This window comes from Miniopterus schreibersii (genome assembly GCF_964146895.1).
Source record: "Miniopterus schreibersii genome assembly, chromosome: 12".
Lineage (NCBI taxonomy): Eukaryota > Metazoa > Chordata > Mammalia > Chiroptera > Miniopteridae > Miniopterus > Miniopterus schreibersii.
Genome location: NC_138112.1, coordinates 37,189,675 through 37,217,267, shown reverse-complemented (window position 1 = coordinate 37,217,267; position 27,593 = coordinate 37,189,675). Strand labels below are relative to the sequence as shown.

The window sequence follows — 27,593 nt, the reverse complement described above, 5'->3', positions numbered from 1 at the left end:
CTTCCCAGGTTTTCTCTCTTATCACCAAGCTGACGGACATCACTCGCTCCTGTAACTGTGCAAAATCTTATATGAACTATTCCCTGGACCTTTGGCATCCTAGATGTCTGTTTCACTTCCTAAATGTACTTGGGAACTCCTTGAGAACATGGTCCATGGACCAGCCACAAGGTAGTCTATCAACAACAATATACAGAGTGGGGGGGAAAATCAACTTCCCTTGAGCTTTCAATTGCTCACCTGTGAAAAGATGACAAGAATATCTGTCACTGTCACATCTCACCTAGTTTCACCTGGGTGCTCCCACGGGCTTAGCTTATTTCTCTTTCTCCATGTCCTTAGCTCGTTCCCAAGGAATTCTCCATAAAGAATTTATGCCAAATGGTTCAGCACCTATATTTGGCCTACAACTGTGTGATACTCAAGATGTCATCAGAACAGAGATGACAGCTCATTCTTCACATCCCACATCCCTGAGACTATAGGGAGTGACTCACCCATGCTAATCCCTGCCAACAGGAGGAAAAGTCCCCTTGAACCAAAGCGAACAATGCTGCATTCTCCACCTACCCACTGGTAGGCCCATGCCTAACATCATGTTCAGGCTCACATCTAAAACTGGGAATGGACCCACTTTGTAGGCTAAAGTCCTGGGAGAAGACTTCCAATCAGAAAAAGTAAATACATTATAACTATCTACAAATGTATTAAAACCAATAGTTTTCAGCAAACCCAAAGTACCTTTGTTTTCATTGTGATATAGTTTTAATACCATATAATTCACCATTTTAAAGTGTACAATTCAGTGGTTTCAGTATACTCACAAAGTTGTGTAACAATCACCATGATCTAATTTCAGAACATTTTCATCACACCTAAAAGAAACCCCATACCCATTAGCAGTCATTCCTCATAACCCTGAGCCCCCAGCCCCTGCCAACCAATAATCTACCTTCTGTCTTTACTAATTTGCCTATTCTGGACATTCATATAAATGAAATTATATAACATGTGGCATTTTCACTTAGCATAATGTTTTCAAGATTTGTCCCCATGTTGTAGCATGTATCAGTTCTCCATTCCATTATATGGCTAAATAATATTCCATTATATGGATATGTCACATTTTGTTTATTTATTCATCAGCTGATGGACATTTGTATTGTTTTCACTTTTGGTCTATTATAAATAATACTGCTCTGAATATTCATGTACAAGTTTTTGTGTGAACATATTTTAAATTCTCATGAGTAAATGCCTAGAAATGATAGCTCCATGTTTAAGTTTTGAAGCCAAATTACCTTTTAAAACACTTTAACTCACTCCTCTCCTTTCCTCACCGCCAAGACCATCCATGATCAGCTCCACTCTCCAACACATCTACAGAACCCCAGTGACTACCATTTTAGTTAGTGGCTACTATATTGGACAGTACAAATATAAAGCATCCCATCATCACAGAAAGTTCTATTGAACAGTGCTGGCCTAAAAGGATAAGATGATTAGAATGATTATAGCTAACATTTCATGGATATTACAATGGGCCAGACACTGCATCAAGACCCTTAAATGGATTATCTCTCTTAATCATAACAACTCTGTGTATCATTCCCATTTTATTGATGGAAAAATCAAGGCTTTTAGGAATTAAATAGCTTGCCTCAGGCCACCCAACTAGTAAGTAGAGCCATGATTTTAAACCCACAAAGTCTGACTCTAAAGTCTGTCTTCTTAACCACTACAGTACACACAAATGATTGTAATAAAAGCAAAATATTCTAAGGCCATAAATGAAGTCCAGATAAAGACCTAAGGGTCTTCAAAAGAGCAAAGGTCACAACAGGATGGGGGGCTTTATTAAAGAAGCATGAAAACAAGCACTAATCTATTCATTCTGTACTCAGAGGCCACTCAAGTACCATTTTCCTTCAGAAAGTCTTCTTGGATTATTCCAGTCCACACTATTCCTGCCTTTTATATATTATATTTAGCTACTTTCTAACTAGTTAAGAAATTATCTGATTTGTAAATTCCACACAAAAAAATAGAAACTATGTTTCAATCTCTTCTATGGCCCACAATGCAGCAAAGAGCAAAACTCAAAACAAGCTGGTTTAATCTAAATGTTTCTCAAGGACTGCTGATTATTATTACTCCCTTATGTCAGACTCAGACATAGCAAGAAATAAGGGGGGGAGGGGGGCAGAGAGCAGCAAGAGAACACGGGAGCACTGCCAGCATGGCTTATGGGCTCCATCCCCAGTAAGGGGCCTGCAGGAGGCAGCAGATCAACGACTGCCTCATCATTGATGTTTCTCTCTCTCTCCCTCTCCCTTCCTTTCTCTGAAATAACAATATTTAAAAAAAAAAAAAAAAAAAAGAACACCAGTGCACTGAAGAGTGATCCCTACATTCTTCCTCCCTGGGGGCTGACCAAAATAGGTTCCAAGTTCCCCAGGCTATTCACTTTTGCCAATTTACATGAAGCCACACCTGGAGCACGGAATTCATTCTCAGTCCTTGAATCAGTGATGTATCAGTGTTTCAGGCAAGGTGACATGATAGTTTTTAGTATAAGCCAGTTCCTTTAGCCTTCGAGGTGTTGAAAACATCTGGCTGGCTCCCACATTGCTCACTCATCCTCTTGACTTAAAAAAGGAAAAGCCAAGCCCTAGCCATTGTGGCTTAGTTGGTTGGGCATCGTCCTGTGCACCAAAAGATTGCTGGCTCACTTCCAAGTCAGGGCACATGTCCTGGTATGGGGCATGCAGGAGGGAGCAATAGATACAGCAAATTCACCCTTCCTCTTCTCTTTGTTCTATTCAAGCCCTCAGCGGATTGGATGATGCCCACCAGCATTAGTGAGGGTGATCTTCTTTATTCAGTTTACTAATTCAAATGCTCATCTCTTCCAAAGACAACCTCACAGACACCCAGAAATAATGTTTTACCAGTTATCTAGGCATCCTTTAGTCTAGACAAGTCGACATATAAAATTAACCATCATACAATTCAACAATAGAAAGACAAAACCCAATTTAAAAATGAATAAAGGACTTGAACAGACATTTCTCCATAGAGGACATACAAATGGCCAACCAGCACAGAAAAAGATGCTCAACAGCATTAGTCATCAGGGAAATGCATATTGAAACCACAGTGAGATACCATTTCATACCCACTAGGATGGCTATAATTAAAAAACCAGAAAATAACAAATGTTAGTGAGAATATGGAAAAAGTGGACCCCTTGTATATTGCTGGTAGGAGTATAAAATGGTTCAACCACCTTGGAAAACAGCTTGGCAGCTCCTCAAAAGCTTAAACATAGAATTACCACATGATGCAGAAATTCTACTCCTAGTATATGCCCAAAAGTATTGAAAACAGGTACTCAAACAATACATGTACACACGTTCATAGCAGCACTATTGACAGTAGCCAAAAGGTTGAAACAACACAACTGCCCATCAACAGATGAATGGGTAAACCATGATAAGTATATACAATGGAATATTAGCTAGCCATAAAAAGGAATAAAGTACTGCTTCGTTCTACAAGCTACATGCTTTAATATGGATGAACCTCCCAAAATAATATGCTAAGTGAAAGAAGCCAGATACAATAGGTCACACATTTTATGATTCCATTCATATGAAATACCCAGAATGGGTAAATTCATAGAGACAGAAGACAGATGGGTGGCTGCAAGGGGAAGGGGAGGGGGGAAATGGAAGCAACTGCTTAATGGGTAACAAGTTTCCTTTGGGGTGATGAAAATGCTTTGGGACTACATAGAGATGGTGGTTATACAACATTGTGAATGCACTAAATGCCACTGAGTTGTGTATGTGAATGGTTAATTTTATGGTATGTGAATTTCACCTCAATTTAAAAAAAAAAAAAAAGAATGGCTCATGGCACCATATTCTAAAGGAAAAACTCAAAAGCCACTGATGTTTCCCCATGCAGCGGCTCCTTCCTACCCTTCTAGGAAGCCTGCCCTCGCATCCCCCAGCCATCCAAACCTGTCATTTTAGCAATGAATTATGTTCCTCTGTTCTCATTTTCTAGCCATTTCCTGTGTCAGGCTATCTAAAGTCCCCAATGAGAAAGCAAGCTCCCTTTTAAATAGGGTCCATGTGTACTTGTTCTGTTTCCCATACAGCACAGACCAGGTCATAAACAGAGAGTAGGAGAAAAGGGGCTGAATGACCTCTCTCTTTTTTTCAGTTTCAGTATTTTTCTTATTTAAATATTCTTAAAGTTTCTTTTTCTTTTACATATAACTGACATACAACATTATATTAGTTTCAGGTGTACAACATAATGATTTGACATTTGTATACATTGCAAAGTGATCGCCACACTAATCTATTTACCATATCACCATACAAAGTTATGAAACTTTTTGTGTGTATGATGAGAACTTTAAAATTTATTTCCTTAGCAACTTTCAAATTTGCAATGCAACACTGTTGACCATAGTCACTATGCTGTACATTACATCCCCATGACTTATTTTATAACTGCAAATTTGTACCTCTTAATCCCTTTCACCCATTCTGCTGAGCCCCCCTTCCCCTCTGGCAACCACAAATCTGTTCTCTATATCTATTAAATTGGTTTTGTTTTGTTTTGTTTGTTTGTTTGTTTGTTTGTTTTAGAATCCACATATAAGTGAAGCCATACAGTATTTGTCTTTCTCTGTCTGATTTATTTCACTCAGTATAACACCTCAAGGTCCATCCATGTTGTTGTAAATGACAAGATTTTATTCTTTTTTTATGGCTGAGCAGTATTACATTTCGTGTGGGTGCATCACATCTTCATTATTCACAAAATGAATAAAGAAGCAGCAGTCTGGAGTGGTGCTATCTCTGAGAAGGGAGGCAGAAGCTGGGAGGTCAAAGTGACCAAAGACATAATCATCACACAGTACTCTGAACCTGGTTATTTTCTTGTGGGGAGGGGCAGAGTTTCAAGAAGAGAAGTATTTAACAAATAGCTTTGGAGCAATATCTGGTTTCAGAAATAACTGAAATCTCTCACCAAATGGGTTCTTGACTTTTCAGAAGCAACAATTCTAATGCCAAAGTCTTTCAGAAAAACAAAGATTTTACTGCCCAAAGTTTGACACTGAAGCCACACCCACACTGTTCACAAACTGTTTTCATTGCACTCAGGAGAACTGGAGACTAGAGACCTGGAGACCTGAGACTTGGGGCACAGCATTCACACTCAGCCCTGTCAGCCAAAAAAACTCCAGTGTAGCATATTATCATTGAGGCCTGGAAAGCAAGCCACAGGGAGTAACCTACAAGGGTCACAGGCACACCCTCCTCAGCCTCCCCATGTCTTATAGTAATACTGACAATAAAAACCACCAAATACTTCCTTTTTTAAGGGCCATTGTGTGGTCCTTAAATACATTCTCACAACAGCCCCTATGGCTCGTACAGATTAATGATTTACCCAAGGTCATGAGCTTAATCAAGAACAGCAAAGCCATGCCCGGCCGGATGTGGCTCAGCGGTTGAGCATCGACCTAGGATCCAGGCAATCGGGGTTCGATTCCTGGTCACGGCACATGCCCGGGTTTCGGGCTCGATCCCCAGTTGGGGGTGTACACGAGGCAGCCAATCAATGACTCTCTCATCATTGATGTTTCTATCTCTCTCTCTCCCTCTCCTTTCCTCTCTCTGAAATCAATAAAGATATATTAAAAAAGAACACACAAAAAAGGAACAGCAAAGCCAGATGTTAATTCTGGTCTGCCTACTTCCAAAGCTTATGCTATTGCTACAACACAAAACTGTCCAGCACCATACACCTTGCCCTATTTCCTGGATCTACAAGAGGGAGTGCTCTGACCACTCAGAAGAAACCAATACTTCTCAGTTTAAAATTAATCCTAGTAGCCACAGGGACAGAACCTCTTGCTCAGGCAGTAGCAACCCAGGGCACTGACATCACTGAGAAGTACCTGAAATTGCTATCTGAGCCACTCTACCATTCCCCAGACCACCAACCAAGCCTCCTGAAAGCCCACAAGACAGATGTTCTACCTTGGTTGGCCCTTAAAGGCAGAAACACAAATGTGAAATCATGGCAGACAAAACACTAAGCCTGAAATCAGTAGACCTGAGACCTAGACTCAGTTCTGTACTTAATCAGTTATATGACCTTGGGAAGTTGTCTTCCTTTTTCCCATTTGTTTTCTCTGCTATAATATGGAAATAACAATCCCCTCCCATCCTATCTCACAGGTTTGTTATGGGTACAAAGAGCAAAAAGACAGGTCTTGAAAAGGAGAGTGCTTCATAAAGTACAAAGCACAAATTAATCTGAGGGGTCATCATGATATGACTACCACCAGCTGGTAGAGAGAAAATTAATGTCCATGAAACAATTAGGAGGTGAAGCAGCAGATAATGAGATGCCAAATTATATGGTACAGGCTAAGAAGGTTATAGTCTGGAAAGGGAAGTTTCTGGAATTAGTTAGAGAAACTCCATCAGAAAAAACAAATAGGATTGAAGGGTGATAGAGAGCAATAGCAGCAGCAGCAGCATGTAGTCAAGGAAAAGAGGGGTGAAGAAGCAGGAGAGTAACTGTGATGGGCCAGATGCAGTGTGTGGAGAGGTCAGGGAGGCCACAGTGGCTCATAGGATAAGGCCAGACTATGAAGAAAAGACAGTGAGGCCAAGGACCTGGGGCAGGATGCAGTTGGCAACTGGGAGCCATGGGGGACAGCAGAGCTAGATTTCACAGCAAACATTTATTGAGCACTAACAATGTGGTAGGCACTACCATAGATTACAGGGATATGGAGATGGATAAAGACATGAACCTTGCTCTCATGACTGCATTTGAATCCTAGCTCTTCTATCTTCAGTGACATAAACATCAAGGAACAAGCTTTATAATTACAAGATTCTGGATTCAAATCTCTATGCTGCCATTGCTAAATGAGTGACCTCATCAAGCAACCAAAGCTCTCTAATTCCCAGTTTCCTCTTTTGCAATGCAGAAGTAATAGTAATCATTCGTAAGATTGTGGTGACTTCAGCCCTAGCAGGTTTGGCTCAGTGGTTAGAGCGTTGGCCCGTGGACTGAAGCACACCGGGTTCGACTCCGGCCAAGGGCACATATCTTGGTTGCAGGCTCAATCCCTGGCCCCGGTCAGCGCAAGAGCAGAAGGGGACCAATCAATGTGTGTGTGTGTGTGTGTGTGTGTCTCTCTCTCCCCCCCCACCCTCCTTACACTCTCTCTCCACCCCCTCCTTACACTCTCTCTGAAAAGCAATGGAAAAAATATCCTCGAGTGAGGGTTTTAAAAAAAACACAATTGTAGTAAATGTGAATTATATAAAGTACATTTTAAAAAAAAAAGAAACTTGGTATGTGCCTTCACAACATACTACAAATGATAACTGTGATCATTATCATTCATTAGCTTTGTGACCTTGGGAAAAGTTGCTTAACGTCTCTGGGCTTCAGTTTCATCATGTGTAAACTTCACAAGATTGTTGCGAAGATTAAAGGAAATAACTGGTCCAAAGTCCCTAGCATAAAGCAACAGCTCAGCGAAGTTCTCTTTTCTTCCCTCTGTCTCCTTTCCTTAACCCTCTTCTTTCCTTCTCTTGGGCCCATATTTGAGATCTCCCTTGTGGCAATGCTTAGCTCCCAAAGGAGGGCACTGAGGACATAGCTCAGATACTTACTAACTCTACTTCTAGGAGGCACCAAGCTCATTTAACTCCCAAACTAACTCTTAACTTACCCAATGCCTGACCACCCCCATCCACAAACAAGCTCTTTACCCACTTCTTGCAAAGTGGCTTCAATTTGCAAGCAAGAAGCCCTTTCAATCCGATGGCCAGACAATTCCTCCCTGCTTACTTATCCTCCCAAGAAACTAAACCAGAAGAGAAAGCTCCAAAATCTGAAATGTTGATAAAAGATAAAAGAGTGGTATTTCCAGTGTCTTAAAACTGTAGAATAAAAGGAAGGGTTGCTGGGCAGCCTTGCTTGAGGAGCAGATAGATCCCACTGGCTTGTGCACATAAGACAAGGGCAGGCAAACATGCTGCAACTTCTAACAGTCCTGGGATTCCTCAGAGTAAGGCCTTCAGTCTGCTAGAGTCACTCAGGCATGAGGGAAAAATTAGTTTCTCACGAGTAAAGGTCAACTGATAAATACCTGATTAACCCAAGTGAACACGCTCTGCTCCAGGTCCTGTGAGAATTTACAACTGACCCAGAACAGAAGTCAAGCTGAGTACATGTTTTCAAAGCTATAACTAACAATTCCTGAGGTAGGGGAATTGGGAGGGGGAAGGAGGGTAATAGCTGGCTAGAAAGCCTAATCCAAATCAGATGAGTCCAGGCTTTCCAGAGAAAGCTGCTTTTTCTGGGAACAACCTCTGTACAAACCTGTAGTGCAAATGTTACCTTGCCTTAAAGGACAAGAGCCAGCCCTCCCACCAAGACCGTGGGAAATGCGGGGGGGGGGGGGGGGACGGACGACAACGACGACATATTAATCCCAGGGAGTTCCTTTTAGGAAAAAATAACACCAATAATTCTACATTAGCAAGACTTCATCATATCAAACCTGTAAAGCCATTGACTAGGCTTCCCCAAGCACATCTACCTCTTCCTCTGTGTTTCTATCACCCTTTGCAAACCAGGAAGGGAGAATGAAAGGAACTATCTTTCACTGAGCACTTACTAGAACTTGCACAAAGGGTTTTAAAAAACAAAAACAAAAACAAAAAAAACAACAAAGGGTTTTAAACTTTTTTTTAAATCCTCCCAATAATCCTGTGTGATGGCTAATTCTAGTCCCATTTTATTAATGGGGAAACCAAGCGGCAGAAAAATTAAGCAACTTGCTCAGGAGAGTTGGTAAATGGCAGGACCCAAATACAAACCCAGTCTGACTAATTCCAAAACAACCTTTCTTTCAACAAAGATTTATTGAGAGCCTACTATGTGCCAAGCACTACTCTTGGGTGTATATAACAAACAAAATCCCTGTCTTTATGGAGTTTTCTTCATTCCTAAACCAAGCTGCCTCCCTATTTAGCACAACATACATTTAATAGGTAGATATCTGAATTTCTTTCTCCTCCACCAGGTAGTACTCAACAAATATGTCCTAAAGGGATACATGCGGTCCTTTCCCTCACCTCACAGGAATTCCTCTCGAACAGCATTCAACTGTTTATTCATCAATTCTGCACCCTTCCTTCCACCTCAGTCAAGCTATATCTTAAACCAAATGCTGCCTTGCAGTGCTAAAAAAACTGGTTCCAGTCACCCAATGAGTATGACAACAGTACTTCAGAGTTTACAAAACACTTTACATACATTATCTTATTGAATCTTCATAAAATTAAAACAGGTAGGTATTGTTTCCATTTAATAGGGAAACAGACACACCCAGAAAGCTCAGTATCCCTTGAACACAACTGAGTAGTAGAACTAAAGCTCAAAATGCACTTTCTTCCCTTCTTCTAAGAACATCTCATAATCTATTCTTCATATGAGAAACTAAAAGGATATTGTGTCCTTATCTGACTCACTCTCTTTGATTAAGCTATTTCAGATTCAGTAGTTTACCAAAACGAAACAAAACAAAACAAAAAACGACTCTGTTTCATCCTACTGTGGAATTTATTTTGATTGTTATTAATATTTTATTACTCTTCCCATTGAGGGTGTTTTAACTGTATTTTATGTTCTAATTTGCCATTTATTCCCAAAGGAACAAACTTTTAATGTTAAACACTAAACATGCATGCTATATGCACAGGAAAAGACCTGAAAATACTTTTATAATTTTTTTCAAGTCAGTAAGAAAGATAATTCAACTTATAAAAATGCCTTTAAAGGCTTGCCTTCTCTAGGAAAGCCTTTATCCTGTGAAGTGACACCCACCAGTAAGCAGAGGTTGCAGAGAGTTTAAGTCCCAAATGCAGGTTTAATAACTCATTATGCTCTTTGCGGGGGAAGACAACCCATAGTCAACAAGTATATTCCAACCAAAGCCAGGCTGAGGGTTTTGTCACACCATTTCACTCCAGGTAGCATTGATCTAACTCTATTAATTGCAAGAAGACCACAAGAAAGAAACAAACTCTAAAGCCAGAGGCCAAGGAAAACGACCTAAGGTAAGAGATGCCTGCTCCCTTGGGGACCCAAAATCATCTTGCCTAAAAGGCCCTACTTACTCCAGTATAACACAGCACACACTGAGCAAATCAAGAAGACCCAGATCTGGCTTTATTCAGGGAGCTGGCCAAGACTCTGCCAAAACCCTTCCCTTTAAGGGTCTGTCCCAAAGCCTGAAATTCCAACACTACAACTTAATTGGGTTCTTTTTTTATTACTTTTTTTAATTGATTTTAGAGAGAAGAGAGAGAGAAGCATAAATATGTTGTTCCACTTATTTATGCATTCATTGGTTGATTTTTTTTTTTAATATATCTTTATTGATTACAGAGAGAGGAAGGAAGAGGGAGAGAGAGAAATAGAAACATCAATGATGAGAGTCATTGATTGGCTGCCTCCTGCACGCCCCCAACTAGGGATCGAGCCCCCAACCCGGCATGTGCCCTGACCAGGAATTGAACAGTGATCTCCTAGATCCTAGGCCAACGCTCAGCCGGGCCATTGGTTGATTCTTGTACGTGCCCTGACCAGGGATTGAACCCACAATCTTGGCGTATCAGGATGATGCTCTAACCAACTGAGCAAACCAGGGCCTTCATTGGATTCTTTAACAAACACATCATGAGTACCACACCTTGCAGGAGGGGAGTGGTCAAAGGAGGGAGGTAGATCCATGCCTCATTAAATATCAGCCAGATCAGAGAGAGAAGCAGAGTGCTCTGGAGAGGCAGGTCAAGAAAACAACTCTAAATTGGAGACTTTGTGGAGGTAGGAAATTAGCTGGGCTTAGAATAGAAGGATATGAAATAATTCATGCTACCTAAAGAGGTAACCAGGGGCTTTGGGAGAGATCTAGATTTGAATTCTGGTTCAGTTGGTTACAGGCTGTAATGGCAATTAGGAAAATTATTTTCCTTTTATGAATATTTCCTCATCTGTAAAATGGGCATTATGAAAAGATATGAGCATATCTCAAAAGGCAGCTATGTAAAACATTAGCCCCAACCAGGCACATGATGTGACTCAACAAATACCTTTCTCTTTCTCTTTTTTTGGTTAGAACAGGAACACGTAACAGAAAAGGATTCCCTAGGGCAATGGATATTACTTTCCAGCTAACTGAGCAAAGCCTTCTGGGGCTAATAGAGAACTGACCTAAAAGAAAACCTCAGGAGTCTAGAGAGTAGCAAATCTAGGCAAACCCAAATCCATATCTCTCCACCATGAGATGTGTGGCAGCCCATTGTGTACAAACATCACATCAGCAAGCATTTATTTAGATGAGGACAGGGAAACCCACTCCTTAGCTCCCTGGGAAAGACAGTCCTGTGCCAACTTCTGGTACTCCACGAGGCTGGAACAGGACATAGTGCAAGGAAGGTATTGAGTCCAGCTGCCAACATTTTAATTAGTCCAACTTTAAAAAGTCTATAACCACAAGGGATTAAAAGGATCCCCCAGGGAAAGCCTCTGCCCTTCACACAGTTCAGCCAATTAGATCTGCTCAACTGCCCTAATTTTCATCACTGAATTCTTGGGGGAACCAAGGCTCACCAAGCTCTGATTTCTGACTGAGCATACAGGCACACACTCGGCTCAGGAAGAGCAGTTGGGTATGGGCTAAAAGAGAGGCAGTATCAAATACTCTGAGGCCCTGACACCCTCCCTACATCAGTAAACTAAGACCTGCCCACTTGCCAGGCTCTATCTCCCACTCGTGTCCTACCCTGACACATGCTCCCAGTGGCTATACCCTAACCCAGCAGTTTTCAACCTTTTTCATGTTATGGCACACATAAACTAATTAATAAAATTCTGCAGCACACTAAAAAATATATTTTTTGCCAATCTGACAAAAAATATAGGTATAATTTTGATTCATTCAAACTGACAGCTATTGTTGTGTTGGCTGTCATTTTTTTGATAATCTAAGGGAAAAAAGGTCAGTGCCCCTGACTAAATAGTCAGATATTGCATGTTTTAAAAATTCTTGCAGCACACTAGTTGAAATTTGCTGCCCGAACCTAATGCACACTGAAAAGCTAGCAAAAGCTAGTTTTGATTCTCAGTTATTACCTGAGCCCAGTAATACTTGCATTTTCAAGGGGGGGTCTTCCAAAATGAAAAGACTTCAAGACTAGAAAGAACTACATGGTAAACCAGAAGACAAATGTAAAATGTGAGGGACAAAGGGGTAAAGCATCTTATTCAAGTTAATGACAAGATATTACACTCCAGGCCAATAAACTTTACATTCCCCAAAGACTCAGGCCCTCTCCCTTGCAACTGTACCAGGTGTAATGCCAAGATAGCTACATTTTTCCTGTTGTCATTGAGAGTGAAAAAGCAAGATTATAAGGAAAAGTGAGAACCAAGGAAACATAAGGTAAAGAGAGGGGATGAACCAGGAAATTATATAGCACTGACTCCTCCTAACTGCCATATATTTTCTGTTAATGACACCATCAGACTCCTCCTCATTGGCCACACCCAAAATATGAGCATACCTATGACTCTTCTCTTTCCCTCCCTCCATTACACTTAAACTCTAAGTTCTATTAATTCTACATCCACAATACAGACCCTGATCTCTGCTCATGAATAATTGCAATCTCTCCTATCTAGGCTCCCTATCGCCAACCTCATCCCCGACAATGCATTGTGCATACTCTGTGAGATTCATCTCCCTAAAGCAAAACTCAGGTCATGTCTCTCCCCTGCTCAAAACCTGCAAAGAGCCCTGGCCACTTTGGTTCAGTGGTTAGAGCATCAGCCAGTGGACCGAAGGATCTCGGGTTCAATTCCCGGTAAAGGGCACGTACCTGGGTTGCAGGTTCAATCCCTGGCCGGGTCAGGGCACATGTAGAAGGCAACCAATCAATCTCTCTCTCTCTCTCTCTCTCTCTCCCCCCTCCTCTCCCTTTCTTTCACTCTCTCTAAAAAAAAAAATTTTTTGTTAAATGGAAAAAATATCCTCAGGTGAGGATTAACAAAAAAACCTGCAAAGATTACTTATTTTCTACAAAGTAAAGTCTAAACTCTAGCCTGACATTGAGGTCCTCCACGAGCTTTCCTCAATTAATCTCTTTTGCATTATTTTATACTAGTCTCCTTCATAGATGCCACTCTCTAGCCAATGTAGACTAATGCCTCCCTAAACACTCTTCACTTTTTCCCACTCCATGCCTTTACTCATGATATTTTTCTCTGGCTGGAATACTTCTCTCAACCTACCTTATATTTCTGCATGAAGTACTTGAAGGCCCAGTAAGCTGCTACTTCCTCCACAAAGCCTCTCTGGTACCTCCAGGCAGAGGTGATCCCATTTTCCAATAGAACTATCAGTACTAGCCCAGCTGGCATGGCTCAGGGGTTGAGCATCGACCTATGATCCAAGAGATTGAGGTTCAATTCCCGGTCAGGGCACATGCCCGGGTTGCAGACTCCATCCCAGTGCGGGGTGTGCAGGAGGCAGCCGATCAATGACTCTCTCATCATTGATGTTTCTATCTTTCTCTCCACCTCTCCCTTCCTCTCCCTTAAATCAATAAAGACATATTTAAAAAATAATAAAAAAAACTATCAGTACCATTCATAGAGTACTGAACTTAGATTGCCTTGCACAATGAGCTATAAAATGGAAGACCTGTTGTGAGGATTAAACAAGATCATGTACATGAAAGTATCTAGCCAGTCCTGTTATAGAGTAAGTGCTCAATACACTGGAGCTCTTATTATGTATGATAAAGAAAAATGTGGGTGTACATCTTAACTCTACATTTAATAACTTGTGGGGAGGAAAAGAGATTGTAACATAACATGTAACATACATGTTAAATGTTGACTGAAGAGGTAAAGAACACTACACAGATACAGACCCTAGCCCAAAGCTTATAACCAGATGAGCTCAACCATATACTATTTTTGGAAGATATAAACTGAATACATGGCTGACCAGTGTGGCTCAGCGGTTGAGCATCAACCTATGATCCAGGAGATCGAGGTTTGACTCCCGGTCAGGGCACATGCCTGGGTTTTGGGCTCGATCCCCAGTAGGGGGTGTGCAGGAGGCAGTCAATCAATGTCTCTCTCTCATCACTGATGTTTCTGTCTGTCTGTCTATCTCTCTCTCTCCCCCTCTCCCTTCCTCTCTCTGAAATCAATAAAGACATATTTTAAAAAAAAAAAATTTAAAAACTGAATACACACCACTCTGCAGCTAAACACTTCACCAATGTGATATTGCCATTCAGGATTGGTAAGTGAAATATGCCCTCTCATTCCTTCCTTCACACTCTAAAATCCTAATCCCGATTTCTTCCAGGCTACTCAGGTAATAGAACAAATGCCACTAATAAGTTGTACACTTTTTAATCCAAATGCACATCTGTACCTAAATTCATATAGCTATTTCTTTCCCTCCTGCCAGTTATTAAATTAGAAACAGCATTGGCCTTTGGGTTAGACAAACCTAAATTTAAATCCTGGCTTAGTCACATTGGGAAAATTCCTTAAACTCTCAGAGTTACTGTTTTCCCATCTATAAAATTAGAAACATATCTACCTTTAAGGGTGTTGTACAGATGTAAAGCATCTAGCCCAGTGCCTGCAACATAATAGGTACTCAGTAAATAGTAGCTATCATCATCATTTTTATCACTGAAGTTAGTTGACTTGTCTTAATTACATATTCATCTCTTTAGAGATAAATGAGGTATGAGTTCCAGTGAACTTTGCCCTTGTCAGTGAAAGTTTCTTGAAACAAGACCTCCACAAGTATGACTACCTAGCAACACACATGCACAAACACACAGACACATGCTGCTTATACCTGAAGAGCACCCATCTCCCCAGGCCACTACATTTTAGATGCTGGCTCTGGGAACTTGGCAAACATGGGCACATTTGTTTTAACATACACTGTAGTGATGAGAGTTCTGAGAGCTTCCTAAGAGGCCTGAGATAACCCAAAGAGGCCAAACCAGAGCAGAGCTACTGAGTCACACTGGAGAAAATTAGAGGCACATGAGATCTGAAAGCCAGCCAGCCTGCCTGCCTGCCTGCCTGCCAGTGAGATTTCTGGTCATCACCTAAGCCAGAACTCAACACAAAGCAGCCAGGAGTTCTGTAAATGTAGTTAACAGAGAAAAGGGACAGGTTTATACTAGTTGGGCCATGCTGACAGCATAGCTTACTCATATATTTGCCCTCTCCATGAAGTGTCTCTAGAGGCCCTTTCCCAATGAGTTGAAGGAAAGCTAATGTGATATCTGCTCAGGATAGAGTTCTCTGAGGCCCAGGGAGTTCTCAGAATCAGAGATAGCATTTTAAAAGCCAGTGATCTTCACTGGACTAGCCTACCTCCCTGTAACAAGACAAGCCTGGCATAAAAGAAGGCTCCCTCCTCCATCCCACAAGCCAGGCTAAGAAAAGCAGTTGAATTTCATTCTGTTCATTCGGCTGCCTCAAGTTTGACCTGAGGTAAACACATGTGGGCTATGGAACCAAGGACGGGGAGCAGCAGGACCCAAGGAAGCCTTGCCCATGAGTCTCACATCGGCTCTCCATGAACACAGCCCTGCTCCACTCCTACTGCAGCTACATACTCAGGGTAGCCATTGCTGTGACCAACAAAAACAGCCAGCCAGAGTCAAAGGCCAAACCACCCCTCAGTATGACTGATAACTGTCAATGAGCACAGTTTCAGTCAGTGCTCAAGAAACAGGGATGAAATACTACTCAGCAGAAAAATAGCATCCATAGAACTCCTCAGAAAACCTACCATGTGAATTCTATCCCTAATCTCAGGGCTTTCTTATCTAAGCTTTTCATAGGAATTGATGTCAATGTACCTGGCCTTCTCCCTCCATGCCTACTCAATCCAAGGATCAACTCGTTATTCACTCATTTATTCAACAAATATCTTTTAGACACATACTCTCCGACCAGCACTGTCACAGATACTAAGGACAGGTACTGTGGTCAACAAAATGAACATGGCTCTTGCCCTCAAGAGAGAGGAAAATACACATACACAAACAGACTTTAAAATGTACACAACCCTTTCATATAAACTAACTCTCTTTTGACCCCATTTTTCAAGTGAGGAAACTATAGTTTCAGTCAGACTGTCAGTAAAGATTCAAGCCAGTGCCCAGTGCTCTTGATTATACATCAGTATGTCTCTTGCTTTAAAAGGCACAAGCAGGGTGTGAAGTGCACAGAGCCAAACAATGGTGAAACATACGATACAAGACTCTGACCCACCTCCTTCAGGAAGACTATTCTGTACATCCAAACAGAGATCTCTCCTTGCTCTGAAATGAGATTGCCAAGAGAGGAATACAGAATGCAGATATTAATCACCACATGCCACAGATATTACTAAGCTTCTTTTTCTGTGCCTTATTATAAAAGCTCTCTAGCTGGGGGTACACTCCTCAGAAGCCGCACTTGACAATAGCTGTGTATACCCCCAATTCTGCTCAGCACAATTTCTGTAAACACAATACAGTATTGTGAATTACTCTCTGGTTCTCCTCTGTATATGTCTCAGACACCCTAACAACCCAAACTGGCTGCATCAGGGTAGAGAGACTCCACAACAGAGTGGGAACAGCATGTGAATGAGAATCAGACAAAGTTAGATTCTAGCCCTAGAGACCTTGGGCAAGTTTGTTCCTCTCATATGTAAAATGAGTTTGGGAGAGATGGTCCTTAAAAATCAGTCCAGTCCTAGCACCTAACATCAATGGCCTAAAATATCAGAGTAAGTTTTTCATTTGTCAGTGTGTAAGTCCTTTTCAATGCCACTTATAAGTCTAGCTCTCAGAAGCCAAGTTGGGGCAGTAAAAGCTCCAAGGCTGTACAATGGGCCCCAAAACTGAAGGTACCAAACAAGGAGTTGGGAGGGAGGACTGGAACCTAAAATAAAAAGTTAGTTTAGGACTAAGACAGGAGAAGAGTACTGAGGGAGGGGTTATGTCAACTCTACATGTCAAAGTAGGTACAGAAAGACTCTACAGAATCTAGGAGAATAGCAAAGAAAAGCTAAGAGGACACAGGACCTAGAAGCCATTGTTCCCAAGATCATGGTCCTAGGGTGATATCATAGGCACCCTCTAAGACGGTCCCCAGTGATCCCTGCTCTTCTGGTATTCATGCCCTTGTGTAATCCCTTCACCTTGAGTGTGAGCTAAACTTATTTATTTTCTTCTAACAAATAGAATATGGCAGAAATTATGGCAAATCGATTACAAAATTAGGTAATAAAAAGGCTATAGTTTCCATCTTGGGCACTCCCTCTCATTCTCTCTTGGATCACCTGTCCTGGGGGAAGTGAACTGTCTTGTCATGGGGTAGTCCAGTGGAGAGGCCCACTTAGCAAGGGACCAAGGCCTGCCATACAACCACATAATTCAACTTGAAAGCAAATCTCTCCCCCCAGTTGAGCCTTCAATGCCATCCTAACAGCTTGACTGCAACCTCATGAGAGACCTTGAGCCAGAGGCACCTAGCTAAGCAGCACCTAGATTTCTAACCCACAGAAACTGTGAGAAAATAAATGTTACCATTTTAAGCCTCTAAGTTTTAGGATAATTTGTTATGCACCAACAAAGAAGGGGACCATGCCCATATAGTCAGACATTTCAAGCCTGCAGCTAAAGGAAGGGGGTTTGGGCCAGAAATAAGGTCAAATACTAGCACCTAGACTTTATCAACAGCTTCCCTATGGCCTAGAGTAAGCCTTAACTAAAAGTCTAGTTTGGCCACATCCAGAGTAAAACAATGGACCTATAGCAGGTTCAGAGAAGCAACTACCCTTAGAGGGGTGCTACCATAAGTAGACACTCAGATTCTGACTGAAGCTTTTCAGCGCACAAAAGCAAAGGTTGAAAGGACCCAACTATCCCTAATCGTGCAGTACTTTAGTTTATAAAGAAGCCCTTTCACCACATAAGCTATCTCATTTGATCCTCACTCCAAATTTATTCATTAAGGTATATTCCCTTTCTACAAGTGAAAAGACTAAATCTGAGAGAGACGAGATGACTTACCTTCCACTAGATATACAGCTAATAAGGAAAGGAACTGGAACTCTGAAGTTACCCTAAATCCAGATACTATATATTATGTCTGACGACTGTGGCCAACTCAGACCCCTCTCAGAACCAAAGCCAATCATCTCACTTTACATCTAGGCTTCTATCCAGCCCCACCCACTCATTTCCCAACTCTGTCCTCCCCACCACACACAGGTCCTTTGTGGAATTAGACAATTTCCCAGCTACTCATAACTGCAGTCTCTTGGTAAGGACAACAATGAGAAGAGTCTGGTTTCTTTAAAATACTAGACAAACTTCCAAGTGAAGTGAGGCTGTTGGACCCAAAGTGATCTGGATGATTTTTCTTAACAAAGACAAAGAATGAGAAATTCTAAAACACTGAACTTTCTAAATAAATGAAACTTATTCCTTCAACTTTACCTAACCCTTTCCAAGGAAAATTTTTTAACTTCTAAGCAAGTGTTAGGTCTACTATAGTAGAATCAGAACCAGACAATAAATACCCTTCAATTTAGTTCTACAAACTTTATAGGATATAAAGTATACTACATGCCAAGCCTTGTGCTAGGAGCTTGCTGTCTTACAGTACATCAAGAAAGGCAGGCACATACACAGGGAACTCCAACAATATGGTATGGTGGGTAAGATTATAGACTCTACCACCCTCCAGAGCAGCACTGTGTGATAAGTAACTAGACTACTCAAACACCTTTGTTAATACAGCTATCTCCAGACCATTGAGGCTACAGGCTCTCAGTGCCAGATCAGAGAGCGACACATGAACAGGTAATGTATTTCATAAAAACAGCAAGGGCTTAGTACACAGACCCTCAGACTTATAGTTCTGATCCTGGTACTTTTTGGCTATGTGCCTAAGAACACAAATTTCTCAGCTATAAATTCTTCATTTTTAAAATGGGCATAATAATAAAAACAGCCCTACCAACTTCCAAAATTGAGGATAAAATAATAGATTGAAAAGTCCCTGGGCAAGCAACACTTCCAAGGGTTAAGGTGAAAGCCCAAAATGTGTATCAAGACATATGAGATGCCCAAGCAAAGTGGCTCAGAGGTTGAGCATCTACCTATGATCCAGGAGATCAAGGTTTGATTCCAGGTCACAGCACTCGCCCAGGTTGCAGGCAATCCCCAGTAGGAGGTATGCAGAAGGCAGCCAATCAATGACTCTCATCATTGATATTTCTCTCTCTCTCTCTCTCCCTCTCCCTTCCTCTCTCTGAAATCAATAAAGATTTTTTTTTTTTTAAAGGTATGAGATGGTTTGAAATGAAAAGAAAAATATGATCCATTCAGATAGGCCCTGTAGTCAAGCTTTTCTAACAAACTTTAAAAGGAGTTTTAGGCTAAGGACAATAAAAACAGAGATAAAGCTCTTACTGGTTTGGCTCAGTGGTTACAGCGTCAGCCCACAGACTGAAGGGTGGAGTTCAATTCTGGCCAAGGGCCCATACCTCAGTTGCAGGCTCGGCCCCAATGGGGGCGCATGTGGGAGGCAACCAACTGACCTCACATTGATGTTTCTCTCTCCCCCCACCCCTTCCACTCTCTCTGAAAAGCAATGGAAAAAATATCCTCGGGTGAGAATCAAAAAAATAAAAACAAACAAACAGAGATAAAGTAGAACCCTCCTCCCTTCTTCTATAAAGAGCTTACACTTGTAAGAGAACAAACATATACAGTGTATTAGTGTTACATTAGAAATTTATTTAAAGTGTCCTGAGGGTAACAGAAGAAAGGTCTGTATTGTTATTATTTTATTTATTAAACTGTTGTGGGGACGTGGGTATTCAATGTATTATCCTGTATACTTTGTTGTATATCTTAAATATTTCATAATTTTTTTTAAATATATCTTTTTTGATTTCAGAGAGAAGAAAGGAGAGGGAGAGAGAGATAAAAACATCAATCATGAGAGAGTCATTGATTGGCTGCCTCCTGCACCCCCCCAACTGGGGATCGAGCCCACAACCCAGGCATGTGCCCTGACCGGGAATCGAACCCTGATCGCCTGGATCCTAGGTCCACGCTCAACCCCTGAGCCATGCCCAGCGGGGCTCATAATATTTTTTATCAGCAGTAACAAAATAAAGAAAGCTCTGTTGGAGGCCCAGTTAGGTATTTTTCTCTCTCCCTAAATGTCTGACAGCCACAGGAGCAGGGTTTCCTGGAGAATCATTTCCCACAAAGGAAAATGGACCACAGCAAGCGCAAGCCCATTAAGTCACTCAGCAACATATGTCACAGCTACTCAGCAGGAAATAAGGGTCCCTTGGGGTTCAAACCCAAGTCTTACGAAGATCTAGGAAACCCACCCCTCTACAGGACCTCATCACTTCCTTGCCACACAGCAGGAGTTCTTAACATTCCTAAGGCACCCATGGGTAGAATTCAGGGCACCTGTGAATTTGGATGGGAAAGAAATTACATCTTTATTTTTAATACTCTCTCACTGAAAGTTAGCATTTCCTCTAATTATATATTATAAGCAACCAACTACAATATTATAAGCAGTAGCTTTGATTTTGTCACCAATAAAAATTAGTCATTTTCATGTCACATTACATTATTACAGATATTTCAAAGTATTATTTACACTCATCATTACTTCAAAATTAGGGTAGTTATTAGACCTGCTGCTAGATCACACATGCCTGCAATCTTCCTGTCTATGGGCCCTCATGTGAGGTAGCTGGCCAACTATGAAGCAACTCTGTCCAGTGATTTTTCAGCCACCAAACAGTAAGACCCCATGTGCTTACAGTGGTGACCCAGACATCTAGGATACCCCCTTTCCTCCAGCCTTCCCCAAGTCAATCTACTCCCTCTTGGTTCCCTTCAGCCTACACCCCACCCCTCCTTCCAGGAAGCCCTCCCCAGCCACTTTAGCCTAGCCCAGCCCACAGATAGCTGTCTTAATCCTTAGCCTGCACTGTCTACAGTACCTGGTTTTGTGCTTCATTAAGCCTGTGCATTATGTTGTATTTAATAGTCTCTAAATATAATCTTATATCTGCACCCCAACTCCAGATTTAGAATTCTTTCTTTTGTTTGTTTGTTTGTTTTGTATTTTACTTAGACTTTTTTGGTAGCCCTAAATTCCTTCCACAGTGCAAAGCCAGCAATGAGCACTAGCTATGGGCTTGTGGATTGAGTCAAGGCCCCTGACTCAAACGTCTTAGTCTAGTTCTACTAATAACCCAGGTGGAACTTCTGTTTGATGTCTCTGGACATCAATTTCCTCATATGTATAAATAAAAAAAAAAAAAAAAGTGGGTTGAACTAACTGATTTTTCCACCTCTTAACTTTTGAATTAGATAACTATTTTTTATCTCCCCAAGATCTGAGAAAAATTATGAGGGAAACTGAAAAGCCTCCCCCAGCTCTCCCAGACAGGGTTAGTCACTTGCTCCTCTGGGCTTCCCACAGCCTTCTATATGTATATAAAATATCTCTATTACAACGTTTATCACAGAGTTTTGAGAAAGTGTATAACGAAGTGGCTGGGAGGTAGGGAGAAGAGTCAGACTGCTTGGCTTCAAATTCTGGCTCTATTCCCTAATATTGTATAACCTTGGGGAAAAGTTACTTAATCTATGATTCTATTTTCTCACCTATAAAATAGGGCTAATATCTAGCACACAGGATGACTGGAAGAATTAAATGGAATAAAATGTTTGGAACAGTGTCCGTGACACAGTAAGCACTAAAAAATGTTAGTTGCTATTATTGTTGATGTTATTAATGTCTTACTAAGCACAGGGTTCCGACTTTAGCTGGATCTCTATCCTCCTCCCATTCTCCATCACAGCACTGTTTATGTTTTCTTCCACGGCACTTACCACAAGATAATACATTTACTTATGTATTCATTTCCTATTTCCCCACTAGACTATAAACTTCATGAGGGCAGAGAATCTGTTTTGTTCATCCTTAAATTCTTAACACCAAACATGTTGCCTGGCCCAGAGCACGCACTCAAATATATTTTAAATAAATACCACACAAGCTGGTGCTGTTTAATGTTTGCTAAATAAATTAAGGGTGATTGCCAAAGCTGAGGCACAAGCGCAGATGATGTCCTAGCAGCCCCAGGATTACTGTGCCCCTCTCCCTAGCCCTCAATATTAGCCTCAGTCAAGCCCCACCCACCTTCCCTTGGCCCCGGTCCAGTTCCGGGAGCCACCCTCAGATAAAATTAGAATAGCTACCAAGATGGCCAAGCCATTTATAGCCTTGGAACCAACAGCAACTAGCTGGGTGGGCAGGCAAGGCTCTGGCCTCCTACTCCATCAGGGGTTTACTGAGAAGCCAGCCTGCACTCCACAAACAACCTAGATGCCTGTCCCCCAAGGCTCTGTTCTAGCTATACTGAGTCAAACCACAGTTCCTGATTAGAGGCCCGAAATACCTCCAATACTAGCAGTCACAACTTCAGACTTACCTGGGATCCCTCACACATATTCTGCAGAAAACATTTTGAGTTTCTAGAGGCAATGAACCCAGAGTCCAAGGGAGGTTCCAAGCATGAGTTCCAGGCCAGCTTCATAAATGCAGGCCCCAGAGTAGCACAGCCAGGCACAGATCTTTACTGAGAAAGTGACTTAGCATAGTTCAGTGTACAGGCACCAAAGAGCCAGGAGGTGACAGGAATGGCTTCTCCACTGCTCAATGAGAGGGCCTCCTACCAGAGCACCTGACTTCACTGCAGGGTCAGACCTTTAAGATGGGCATATACATCCAACAAGAGAAAAAATTCAATTCTCTCACCCCTGCAGAAGACTCTCCAGAGGAGAAAAGACCGGCCTTTTCTTGGCTCTCTGCTGCAGAGTCACCAGGGCCTACCTCACTAATTCACCAGAGAAAAGTAACATTCTCTTGGTCCTGCCTAGTGCTCCTTTAACAGGGCAGGGCCTGAGAAGATGGAAGTGGTCTAGGACTTAAGCATAAGAAGACCTACCTATAAGACTGAGCACAGGATTCAGTTTATTCACCCACAAAAATGGGGATAATACCACATGCCCCACATTCTAAAAGGGTTACTGTGAGACTTTTCTAAGAAAAATAGCTATGTGATTATAAAATATAAGCTTTAAAGAACACACAAACTGACAATATGTTGAATCAGATTTTTAAAAGTGACAGCTTTAAGGGCAAGTAAAACTGTGTTCTGAAGATAGAGAGGGACTGGAAAGGCTACAAGGTTCCTGGCCGCATAGAAAGCTTCTCCCCAAATCCTCTAGCAGAACCCATTCCACGAGCCACCTCTCTGCAAAAATGAGTTCCTGTCTGAGTCAGAGACAAACTTCCAGTCAGGCCCAAGGGGACAACCCACCAGAACAATAGTGTTGAGGCCTCCAAGTTCCCACAAACCATAACCATTCCCAGCACCTAGGGGTCTCTGAGACTTCCCTCCCTAAGATTCAGTATTATTTGAAGACAGAAACGAATTTCTTAATTGCAAGGAAGAAAAGACCAAAAGAGAAGCCTAAGTGGTATAATCAACCCTCTGAAATACGTATGTTGTGTGAAGGGCTGTCTCCATAAGCTCAAGTTAGGGGATGGTTCTGAGGGAATTCTGGAATGCCTCTTACCTATCAGCCCTGCCCAGAAACACACACACACATTCCTGAAAGCTAGCTAATGCCTAAAATTCAAAACGTCATCCCTTCAGATTGTGTCTAAACTATAGAACACCTCTTCCCCTCCAAAAAACATTCATTTTATGTCAGGCACTCATATTTAAGGGTTAAAAAAGGACATATCAATTATAAATAGGGATGTCACTGGAACAGCAGAGATGTGCCTTAGACCTACTTCACAGTTTGACCTACATCTGCCTACCAGTCTTTCCTTTCAGAGCCCAATGAGAACCAAGTTTTAAGCTATGTTTCAGGGGCCAAGGAGACACCATATGGAGAAACAGGATTAATATGCAAGAAGGGCCTATCTTCAAAGCAACAGCCTAGGTGCCATGCTTATACATAAGGCAACCCTGGCTTCACCTGGAACCCAACCCTTGGGGTATCTGGAATCACATGCAACTAGTCAAGGAAGTTAAAAGGGGGTTTCCTAAGAAAGGGTCTACCACCAAAGCCAGCCTCTCAATGCATCCATGAAACTTCCCAGTCACCATGACCTGTTTTCTTTTCCTCCTTGTATCAACAGTTATCCACTGAGCCATCCACTCCCTTGAGCTTGCCCACCTCAGAAAGAACCCAGCTATAAACTCTCCCCACTCTGCAGCCCACTGCTTTGGGCAGAACACAGTGACACAGTGAGAGAAGTAGGAAAAGAAAACAGAATTCCTTCTAAGCCTTGTGTAAAACAACTGAATTTTAAAAGTGCTCTTTTCTTCAGCAGCAGAACACCAGGGCTCCTGTCTGACAAGGCTACATGAGTACATAGGAAAAACCAAGACAGAACAAAAATATCATAGAATCCCTACTCTCATTAGTCAGAAGAAACAAAAGTCAACAAGTGGTCCCAGAAGTTATATCATGCCCATGTTGAGAAAAGGCCATGTAACTCCCTGGTGGTAAATAGATTTAAAAATTCCATCTAAGGAATTGCCTTGTGTCAAATGGGCACAGCTAAAACACAGCAGATTACCTAAGGGAAGGGAGGGACTAGGGTTCCCACACTTGCTGGAATAAGAAGGCACACCTGAACACACCAAAAGAGTTGCCCTAGCCCTGACTTTCCCTGCCCAACCCAAGTAGCCTCAACCTCCCTGTGTTGCCAAGTGCTGAAACTGGCCAACAGCAACAGACTCATCTGCCCAGGCCATTCTTCCTGACAAGCAGTCCTGAGAAGGGGTTGCTGATCTGAAAGGCCAAGGTGCCCCAAAGGCAGATCTCTCCTCACTGCCAACAAAAGACATCCTGAGGAGGAATGAGGAAAGTTGTTGAAGAGAGAAAGAGACATTAGCATTTTCTCCTGAATGGCAGTGCCATGTGTGAGTCCTCCATCAACGGCACATGTAGAAACCAGAGTTCAACTTGCCTATTCGGGCACTCCGGTTCTGAGTCAAAGCCCCCGGCCCAGTCCAGCCGGCGGCAAGGCCTTACCTGCTGCAGTGGACTCCTCATTATTGGCCCCCGAGCCGGCGGCTCCGGTCGCCTTCTCGCTGTGGCTGTGGCTGAGGCTCTGGCCGTGATGCAGGAGGAGCCCCCAAAGAAGCCACAGAGCAAGACGGGCGCACATATCCATGACTCCAGGTCTCAGTCAACATGCGCCTGATGAGGACACCTCGGGATCCCAGAGGCAAAGCCGGGCGCCCGGGAGCGCAGCCGTCGGTCCAGGAACCCCAGGCAAGATGCCCTCGAGGCGCCGCAGCTGTCCAGGCACTCGAGGGCCTGCCTCCTCCAACAGCCAAAGGTCAAACACTCCAAGTTTGGGCTCGGAAGGAGGGCCGTCGCCTCCTGCCCAACAGTGGGTCCACCGGAGTTGGGGCGGCCTCAGCGCCCAGTTTGCTCGGGCCGCTTCCGGAGAGTTTGCCCTGGGTGGCTACAGGGCCGCGGTCAGCTCCGCAGCGGGCTACACCCCAGAGGGAGGGAGAGGGCGGGCGGGATCTCCCGCGAGCAGAGGAGTGGAGGCGGGAGAAAAAAGACGGAGAGGGGGGCACCTGGCCTCGCCCCGCCGTGGAGGGGCAAGCAGCACAGGCTCCGGGTATCGCTGGCCCCCGGAGGTGCGGGCTGCTCCGGGATCCCAGGCCTCTTAGCCGAGGTCAGCGCCCCCGCCCAGTCCCGTGCGCAGGCGGCAGGCTGTGCCCAGGTTCAGCAGGCGGACGCGCACCGGCCAGGCCCGGGACAGCGGCTCCGGGAGGGCGGGCGGGCGGCGTGGGGCGGGCCCAGGGCTGGCGGGGGCGTGCTCTCCCACAGGCCCGCCCCACGCCGCCCGGCCCCCTGCGAAGCCCGGGCCCGCCCCAGCGCCTAGTTTATCCCGGAATAACCTGTTGGAGGCAGCCGTCCGGCGTCCCCAACCCCCCGTCGGGCTCTCTGGGCTCTCCAGGCCCCCAGCCCGCGCTGGTCTCCGCCGGGACCCCTCTCCGGCGCCAAGGGTCGGGTTCCGGCCTCCCTTTCCCCAACGAGAGTCTCTCCCGCGCAAACCGCCCGCTAACGGGCGTACGGGCCCCTGACACGCAGTTGCTCAGGTAACCCAGGCCTGCGGTAGCAGCGGCGACAGCGGCAGTAGCTGCCCTGCCCGGATCTCCGGGCCTCAGGGCTGCTCTACTCGCCTCAGCTCTGGAGCCGGGCTGGACGGCGGCCCGCAGCACAGAGACTGCCGCCCGGGGCTGCTTAAGGCGACGACGGCCCGGCCCGGTTCGGCCGGGGGCGCGCTCCCAGCCCCCAACTCAGAGCCGGCTATCTAAGCTCCGCCCCCCGCCGCGCGTCGCAGCCAATCGGCTTCCGCCTCTCTGCAGCTAAGGAACCGGCGCGCTTCGTCACCCGTGTGCAGCGGCCCCTGGCGGGCAAATCTGGGTGCTGCCGACAGAACGTGAGCTCCCGGAAGGCCCTGCCCCTTTGCAGAGAGCTGGGGAGTAAAGCAAAGACCCGCCCCTGGGGAGGCCCATCAGGCACTGCCAGTGTTTTCAGAGAAAATGATGCCAGAAAACGAAAAGTCCAAACCACTAAAGGTAAAATTGCCCTACACATCCCTTAAGTCGGCTAAAGAGCCCAACCTGCCTTCCAGACCCCCTCCCCGCCTCATCCAAGCTAAATAGGATGCCCTCCCTTAACTTTCACAGCCTGTTTTCCTACCTGCCTTTCAAATCCCCTCCCCTTTGAGGTTTTTGCGGGTAGGGCCTGTGGCTGGTTCTTCCCTGCATCTCACACTCCCAGCTCTCTGTCACTTGGAGGAGGTGTTAGCGACCTGAGAATGAGTGCCCCAGTGAAGGGAGAGCCTCGCCTGGGCCTCCTTTAACAGAGCCTGCACTTCCTGTTCTCTTCTCAAGTATGCTGTCAGCAAATCTTTACTGAAACCTGCTCTGTGCCCTACCCTGTCCTTGGCACCGGAGGCAGGGGAAGGAATTAGGCCCAGTCCCTCCTCTGACTGACAGTGCTAAACTAGCTACCTGTTCTGAGGAAGCCCACCAAACCGGGAACACGGATTTGCCCAACAGCTGCCTGGCTTAAGGGTTAGGCTGTTGATATAAAAATACACATCTAACGTCATCTACTACCACTCTCTCCACTCTCTTACTAAGCTCCAGTCACACTGACCTTCTTTAAGTTCCTCAAACACATAAAACCTTTGCCATTTGTATCTGCTGTTGCTTCTGTCTGAAACACTCCCTTCCCAGCCCCAGCTCCTCATGTAGCTGG

At 43.8% G+C, this 27,593-nt stretch overlaps 1 protein-coding gene across 7 annotated transcripts in view; it reads right to left on the bottom strand.

The window, feature by feature from the left end:
• STIM1 (stromal interaction molecule 1) overlaps positions 1–26,088 on the bottom strand; it is a 173,732-nt gene extending 147,644 nt beyond the window's left edge. For all 7 annotated transcript variants that reach the window (XM_081152823.1, XM_081152824.1, XM_081152825.1 and 4 more), the window contains exon 1: positions 25,338–26,088. In XM_081152823.1, the coding sequence (XP_081008949.1) occupies positions 25,338–25,479 (142 nt within the window). In that variant the 5' untranslated portion in view covers positions 25,480–26,088. The remainder of the gene's footprint in view (positions 1–25,337) is intronic.
• Between the last annotated feature and the right edge of the window lie 1,505 nt (positions 26,089–27,593).